General features: G+C 28.5%; 1 protein-coding gene across 1 annotated transcript in view; it reads right to left on the bottom strand.

Annotated features, from left to right (window-relative positions):
* Positions 1–915: 915 nt before the first annotated feature.
* Positions 916–9,293, bottom strand: part of Smp_135640 (cadherin-related) — a gene marked incomplete at both ends in the record, with an annotated part of 30,079 nt that continues 21,701 nt past the window's right edge. The window contains one exon of the mRNA XM_018796830.1: positions 916–930. Coding sequence (XP_018651932.1) covers positions 916–930 — 15 coding nt within the window. The remainder of the gene's footprint in view (positions 931–9,293) is intronic.

Here is a 9,293-nt window from a genome sequence, read left to right as displayed (position 1 = left end):
AACTCATCTTATTTCGTTAAGTTAGAAACAGGTGATGTGGATTTTTAACTGACTGATATCAATGGGTGTTATTCTTATTTGTTGATCATTTATGTTCAACTGTTACACTACATAATCAATAAATTACTTGTTTCTATGTCTGATGATACGGAACCTCTTACATATTATATTTATTTACAACACTCACTATATTTCTTCACCCTCACTACTCTACCGTGATATATACATTCATTTTTACTGTTTTAAGTATGTGAACTTAACAATAATTTTGGTTATGTATATTATTATAGGTTATAAGCAACTGATGAGAACTTGACGAAACAAAATGAGTTCATGTTGTTTTGCCTAATTCATTGTTCTTGCTCTATTTAGAAAGATGAATGTTATTAGGGAAATTCCTTATCTAGGCGTCATTAACTTGAGATTACTTGGTGATGTTCCACTGTTAGATCACATGTTCCTTGAACCTAATGTCTATCTAATCAGATTTTGAAAAGTGCAATGTACTGGTGATTTCCTTTTTTTGACACTATTGTTATCCACCTTATTTGGCAGAACCAAATGCACTTGGATCGTTTAGGCCAATGGTGCTATGTTTCATGTCACCATTACTATCTAAATATTGTTTATTAGGGTTAGCGTTGTCAATTACGTTTAGTAAAATCAGTAATCTACCCCCAACTTTGAAAAAGATAATCATCTTGCTAGGGATCTGTCCCACTGATGCGGAGAGCATATTTAGTGATCGGAGATGGTTCTCCTTTTGTAGCTGGAGATTCGTGACTAAACATGTATAACAGAATGTGACCATTGATTACTACACAAAATTTTGTTTGACTAGTACGCATTCGTTTTCATGTATTTACAGACCAGTTTGTGACAGAAAATCAGTATCAATCTTATCATTTTTGTCAGCTAGACTGCCATACACTATGACACAAGAAAGAGTAATTTATATGCAGGTTAGTCTTTGCAGAATTTAAATACTTTTTCACAAAAACATTCAACGTTTTACGTTTAAATCTACAAATGCTATTTACTTCTATTGAGTCAATAGATGATTTCATTTAAAGCAAACATAAGTTTGAAACAATCTTTGCGGGGGAAGGTTTTATAGGTTAACAGTAGTTATATTCGCAAAGTGACATTTCTGGAATGATCGACAGTTCAGTCTTAAAGCAATACAGATTTAAAGTATATTACAGAACAACTAAACCCCTTCGAGATGCGAAGAATTCGCTTAACAAACATGTAGAAGAAGAAGGACTCCAAAGTAGATCGGCAATAGCAATCCATGCCATTTTTAATAACCATCAGGTCGATATAAAAAATATTAAAATTATACAAAAAGGATTTTCCAATTAAATAGAAAGGCGAGTAGCTGAAGCTTTCCATATGTTGTTTAATCCTACTGCCCTCCTTAGAAAAGAAGACGTTACTGTCAGTTGAACTTGAACCATCTATCCGAGCTACCACGTCTGATTCTATTCACATCTCACAGCATTATCACACATACAAATTCAGTTCCATCCCTTTGCACACAAATATCACATTTTTTCATCGTTTAACATACAAACGCCTACAAATACACTAACATGCTTCACATAAATCACCTAGACCAGAATGACATGATACCGACTTGGTCAGACCTGTTTTTTGATTGATCGCACCAAATATTCCCTAATAATTTTAAACTCGAATTAATTTTAAGTATTTATTTATTTTCAGAAAGGGGTTTTTTGAAGATTTTAGTAATTTTATATAGCTGAGATCGGTCATCCAGTGCTTCAAGATTTTTGATGGTGGTCTAGATTCAATTGACTCATGATCTTAACTATATATTTATTTATTCTCTGAAGAATCGGCTCACACTGAGACAACAAACGTTAGAAAATTTCAAAATAAAATTTTTGTATTCATTTGGACATTACAAACATATCATTTTTATTAATATCAATCTACCTAATTCCTATTTACTCATACTATATGCTACATCAAAGTATCATACATTTTGAAGTATTGTAAACTATGCAAAACAATTCCACATTTTATATCCATTGAATGTTTCCAAAACAGAATATTTTAAAGAACATATAAACATGTGCCTATTGATTAAAGAGTACCTAACAAAATATACAAATAATTTGTCTTTCAAATCACCACGGATACAACTTCATTTCGTCTTTATCTAAATATATCCGTCAAAAGTATTGTGTGATAATGATTGAAATATTTAAATTGTATAAAAAAAATTTGCTTCCATGAAATTAGCAAAGATTAATATGCATCGAAATGAAAAACATTGTCTTGAAATGGACATATTTGCGTGAGTTAGTTATCAGTAGAGAACTGACAGACGTCATTCAACAGATATATATTCACTTAATTTTATCATAAATATTATGTATAACGCAAAAATCAACAGTCATAAAAATTTCATTTTAATTCATTGAGAACTGGTTTTGATTTTAATGATTTGATGGTGGTGGCATTATTGTGAATGAATATTTATATACCCTGAGTAACTTTGAGGGGGAGGGGTAAATGGGAAAAAAATTTATAAAACTTTTCTTTTAATTCTTCTAATTTTCATTTAAATGTGAATGTCATTTATTTCAACCTCTTGTTGTTTAATATTTAGTATATTGAAAGGAACTTTTCCTTTCGGTAAATCTTAAATTATTATATACATATATATGTCTTTGAAGGCAACTCTATTATAGAATAAAATGTGTATATAAATTTGATATTCAACGACTAGAAAAAAGTGATTCCTTGGAGATTTTATTTTTTTTTCTAATCTTGTCCAGTTACTTACGAATAATTTATGTGGATTCGTTTCTAGTTAATTCTTGTACGGAAAGACAAAAACATAAGTCATTAAATATAATAAAAAACAAAAAATAAATTTTATTCAAGTACAAAACAAACAAACAAAACAAGTTTATTTTCGTGTAAAATATGATCAAATATTGATATATTGATTATTCAACTAATTGATCAATGATTTTTGAAATTTAATGACTAGTACATGATCAATAATTGATTAGTTATTGATTTGTTTTTTTAATAATAACAACAATGTCATGAAAATCAATAACATAGTCATTGTTTATCATAATTGTAATTATTCATTGTATTAAATTAATATTGATAAATGGATATATGATAAGTCTGTAGAAATAATGATTAGTAATAACTAACTTGAATTCAAATTAACTCCAAGATGTTGTTAATGTTAAAATTATAGACACATTAAGTTCTTCATGGTATTAAAATCTAACTAAATGTCATGGTATTTTTCATGTTAAACAGTTTTATTTTCTGGTGTTTGCTGTCCCTCAAAATAGTTTTTTGAAAACATTTTCTTCAACTAACGTAGACTAAAACGTTGACGGAAACTAATCAACAGTATACAGTCGTTTCGTTATACTTTGAGATTTCTTAAGGGGTGTAAAATTAAAAACGCTCAAGTAACTAAATACCAAGACCTTAATATCTTGCTACAAGCACGATACATTTAAACCACCAAGCTCAAAACTAGTAGCACACATATTAAAAATAATCTTGGTAGGATTTCACCAGCGCATAAATTAGACTAACAAATGAGGAGAATAGAACCAAAATGAATTGAGTACCTATTACACACTAGATTTTGGTGTTCACTAATTTAGTGCCAGATCATGTTGGATATCACACTTAAAAAGTCTTTCCAGAAAACTACTTAGCTCATTAGTTACTTTATAAAATAATACTCTATATTACACTTTTTCAACCAGTGATATTCATATTGGTTAAAAAACAACTTCAGTCCGTAAACTGTTTATAAAAATACTTAGTTATGTCAATAAAATCACCTAAGTGAGGGTTTTTACCATTTTATTACAGCCTAGCTACTTTTAGTATTTCTCATTAATAATAGTTGTATAAATATCAAGCCAGATATGCACCTGTATAAAATGGTGAATCTGTTTTCATTATTATATATATATATATATATATATATATATATATATATATATTGTATACATGAAGATGAGTAGAGAATCATTAATAATGTATGTAAAAGCCGAATTTCAGTTCGATATATATTTGTGTTTGCCTGCATGTGTATGTGTACATTCATTTATGCAGTTATTCGTTATGTTAGGTAACTATGAAAACGTATTTTATGGTCTGAAAAAATAAAAAATCAATCTGAAGATTAACAATGTCTCAATTATTATTTCAAGTATTTTACATCAATAATGCATCATTACAAATTATCCCATTGTAATATTGTGATAGAATGAGGCTTAGAAATAAGGATAAATGTATATGATGAAAAAATTAATGATTGGACAATAATATAATGAAAAATATATATTAACATTAAGGCAAACAATAATAGTTTTTGCATAAGCAGCATGAGCTTTTCGTCATCCAAGAAAAAAATAAACACAAATGATTATTATGACAACAAAAAACAGTTAAAAACAGATTGTCAAAGTCAAATGAATGGAACTTTTTTGAATAGACAAGAACATAATAATTCTTATCAGAAGGAATTTTTCTGAAGATTTCAGTATTTTCATAAATGAAAGCATGAGACAATTGAAGCTAGACCATCAAGGAAATCCTGGAAGCACTGGACGGTCGCTTCGTCCTATTGTGGGACTCCTCAGCAGTGGAGTTCAACCACGTCTGATGTGAGATAGGAACTCACTGAAGACAATTGGTGAACGGTTGCTCAACTTCGTGGATTGGTTGAAGTTAAACATTAACACCGTTGGATGTCGACTCAGTGGTTTATCGGTTAAGTGTTCTAGCACGAGACTGATAGGTCCTGGGTTCGAATCTCGTGAAGCGAGATCGTGGATGCGCACTTCTGAGGAGTCCTATAATAGGACGAAACGGCCATCCAGTGCTTCTAGGTTTCCCGTAGTGATCTAGCTTCAATGGACTCATGATCTCAGCTATGATAATAATTCTTGATAGTATTTAAACTTATTCCTAGATGTACTAGGATAACTTATAACTGACAAGTTACGTTTCCGTTTATTTCTTGGATAGATGTTTACGGTTATGATTACTGATGATAGAACAGAACAACTATTTATATTTACTGATTACTGATGTTTATTACAAATATATATTTAAATTGAGAAAATGTTTATTTGAAAAATACAGATTCAAAATAATGTGAAATTTATAATTTCAATGAATTAAACAAATATAGTCTAACATTGAACTATGCTTGATTATGGTTAAAAGCATTTTTAGATTGAAATAATTAATTATAAACACTAAATATAATGGTAACTGTCAAAACTTATGATGTCTTGAATATATTGTGTTTACCGATAACAATTAATTAGATAATTCTTTGGAAAACTTATTAGCAGAAAGATTCACAGATTCATTATGTAGAAAGATGTATGCAGTAATATTCATTTTTAACTAGACAATGTTTTAGAGAAGATGGTGTGGACATATATCATTTATATTCAGTTAAATGTTTCGTGAGCATTGGTTAAATTGGAAGGTAGCTTCTGTTAAATTATCTAAAGACCGAACGCGAACAATTAATACGTTTTATTTTAAGATTCTTCAGTTATGTACTTTCACAGATCACTAGATTTTATCATGGAAATGAGGTCTTGATCTAAATTTATAGATATAATAAGTTGTACCATCCGCAATACTCTGAGGAATTTCACTATCAAAAGTTTCTACTATCAGAAATCTTAGACGAAAACGGAAAAGCTAACCAGCGGTTCTTAGTTCTTAATAGTTTTCTAGCTGATGTCGATCCGTGATGAAAATCGATTTCAATTGAAATATCCACAAATAATCAATTAAATTAATTATTGGTATGGTCAATAAAAACTATCTACTAGGAATTTCAGTAAGAATTCATAACTACTGATGTATAACTCTATCAATTGGAAGAGACATTACATCTTCATATTCTAAGTTTGCCAAAATTCCGTTTTTGATTCAACAAATGATAATTTATATAGTTTTTGAATCCAATTATTTCAAGAACACAATAGAATTCAATGAAGTATTACTAGAAAAAAGTGTTCTCCTTTATCTGGATCATTATCATAACTGGTAGATATAAATTTTCATAAAATGACAAGAATGTACTATGTATATTATAATGCACTAAGCTTAATGCTTATTCACTTATAATCTAATTTGTTTTACAAATAAATAATAAATTTGTCAAACTATAGACTAAAGAAATAAACCAATCTTCTTTCCTTTTTTTTTCTAAAGAATCTTGATAATACATATAAACTTCTTCTATACAACTCATTGTTTTCTTCTTTCTGTCATACATCTTTTTTTTCAGTTGTTACCTATACACAAATATATATCTATATCTATACATATATCATCAACTTCTTAGCATAGTCAACATTCCATTGTACAATTGAGTACACATGGGAGTTTTCAAGTTGTAATGAAAAACAACTTGAGAAATTAAATAATTCATTAAATTTAGTTTATAATCTTCATAAAGTTTTTTTTTTATATTTATGATTTAATAACAAGGGAGTTGTGATTTTGTCAAAATATTATAAAATATTTACTTCTATTCTACTTATTATATTATTATGTCTACTCATACAATATTATCTAAGTATTGAAAAATATATATATATTGGATTCATTTTGACATTGGAGACATAGAAACAAAAAAAAAAGAAAAAGAAAAGGAATAAAGAATTAAAAATGGATCAAAGTTGTTTATTTTAATTTGTACAAAATACAAAATAAAATTCTTTATTTAATCAAGTTAATAAATTAAAACACTAATACAAACTCACTATTATATATAGATATGTATATACGTACAGTATAAACAAGTAGGTGGAGTCATCAAAGTGAATTCAGGAAAGAACATGACAGAGTACATATATATATATTTATATATACATATGAGCGGAGGAAACAGTGGTATAAATTAATCATATGCATATTAATCACTTACAATGATTTCCTGTTCTATAATCCTTTTTTGTATATATAAAGAATAATTTGTCAAATTAAACTATTTATTATATAAATAAATGAATTAATATAATTATTTTACATATAGGTTATTATTATTATAGATCGGTAGATAGATTTGAGAGAAAAACTGAAGTATAGAACAAAAAAAAAAGAATAAATATGACAATGATAGAATATTTGAAACTGAAGACTATCAATAATGATGTTACAGTCCTATGCATCAATGGAGAAGATTTAAACAAACAATCCTAAATGAATTCGATCAGAATAATTGTTTTTATTTAATTTCTTTTATTGTTTGGTAACAACTAAATTTCTTTAATTATATATAGAAAATAAAAATAATAATCCTATCCATTTTGAGGTAAATTATTTGGGAAACTTAAGGTTATACTAAAGAAAAGTTATATTGATTAATCTCTGATTCTGCCAAGTTTTTTTTTCTTTTTTTTCATAAATTAATGACTTCCAAACATATTGTAGTTAATTTTATAAGTAAAGGATTAATAATGACTAATGATACGTTTTTAAGTAGAGATAGATAAATGAATAAAAGATTAAAAATTTGAAATCCGCTCCAGTTTTTTTTAATTTATTTTTTATTCTTATCTTTATGTTTTTCTACCCTGTTTTTTTAAAATCTTATTTTTGGACAATTATTAAGTCCGATTTGGATAGGACACACATTGAGGAAAACAATCAACTCCCTTTAGAATAATTATTCCATCTCCTTCTGCAGAGCAAGTCACATTATTGCATGCAATAAGAAATTAATTGTTAACATTATTGAACTAATGTGGCTTAGCTTAGGCATAGGTAAAACTGCTGACATTTGTAACCTAGCGTTTAAGCGAACAGTTAGTTACTCATCAGATTTTACCCTTATATATAGTAATATTTGTATGTGTATATGAAGAGTAATTAACCAATGAAGGTAAGATAGTGGTAGTAGTAATGAAGTACATGATAATAATTACTGTAAAAAACATATTCGGAATAATCCCAGATATTGATAGTTCTAGAGTTTCATACAGTAAGTTGTTCTGACTTTCTTCATGCAGATACTCAAAATTTCAGTTGCCAAAGATGAATATAGTTTAAGACAAGTATATTCAAACTCATGTCTAATTATGTTCAAATGTTGATATGGCTTTATATGGATTTAAGATGTGACGTATATATATACATATATCCGTGCTATTATTAATTAAATTCAGTGAAGAAATGTCTGGACATAATTGAGGAAAACGTAATCGTTTTGTTTATAACTACACCAAAGGTACTTATGAGTAAGTTCAGCCTATCAAATTCTTTCTAAGAACTAAAACATTTCGGAAGAGTTTTGTTTCATTTCAGTTTACTGTATTCTCTTTCTACTACATGTACTACTGTGGTGCATGCTAGTTGTGCCGACAGATATGAGTAGTATGTAATCTCAATCGGAAGTGATTAGTGTGGCAGGAGAAGATTGAAATGAAGAGAACAGAAAGAAAATCAGTGAATAATCAAAACAACAACAGAATTATAGGAATAATGGTGCAGGTAAAAGACAACGCAAAGATGTGCAAATGAAGTATTTAATGAATGATTTTCATATTATTCTGAGCCATTGTGTAATTTTACACTAAACGATAACTTGGTTCTCTTCACCTAATTTTTTGTCCAATACAGTACTGACACTGATTTGTTTTCAGCCTTATGGGGTCTTCATAAATGTGTGTTACTTTACTCTCATACTCAACTGTTTCGGAGTCCAGTGTAAACATATCGAATTATTGTCATTACTTTCATTTTCAAGGTGAAACTGTAGTGCAGAAGTAAGATGGTACCATTACTATTTCAAACAAAAACTGACTAATAGATCATAATAATTGAAAAGGCTTATTTTATTCAAACAAACATCTTTATTGTTTTAGTCTTTATTTCCTAAATTAATAAGTTTTTAACGTTTTTTTCCACAATAAATAAAATTTAGGATAGGCACCTAATTTTATTCATAAACATAAAAACTGACAACTATTTTACAATGTTTTTGATTTATCTCATATATTATGCAATCTATGATCCAATCTATGATTTAGCATATCTTTATTCTCATTTATTTATAAACATAGTTGAAAGCATGAATCGATTGAAGCTAGACCACCAAGGAAAACCTGGAAGCACTGGACGGCCGTTTCGTCCTATTGTGGTGCGAGACTGGTAGGTCCTGGGTTCAAATCTCACGAGGCGATATCATGGATGCGGACTTCTGAGGAGTCTCACAATAGGACGAAACGGCCACCCAG

The sequence above is a fragment of the Schistosoma mansoni genome, chromosome 4 (assembly GCF_000237925.1).
Source record: "Schistosoma mansoni strain Puerto Rico chromosome 4, complete genome".
Taxonomy (NCBI): domain Eukaryota; kingdom Metazoa; phylum Platyhelminthes; class Trematoda; order Strigeidida; family Schistosomatidae; genus Schistosoma; species Schistosoma mansoni.
The sequence above is the reverse complement of the archived record's forward strand: the minus strand, read 5'-3'. Positions and strand labels throughout refer to the sequence as shown.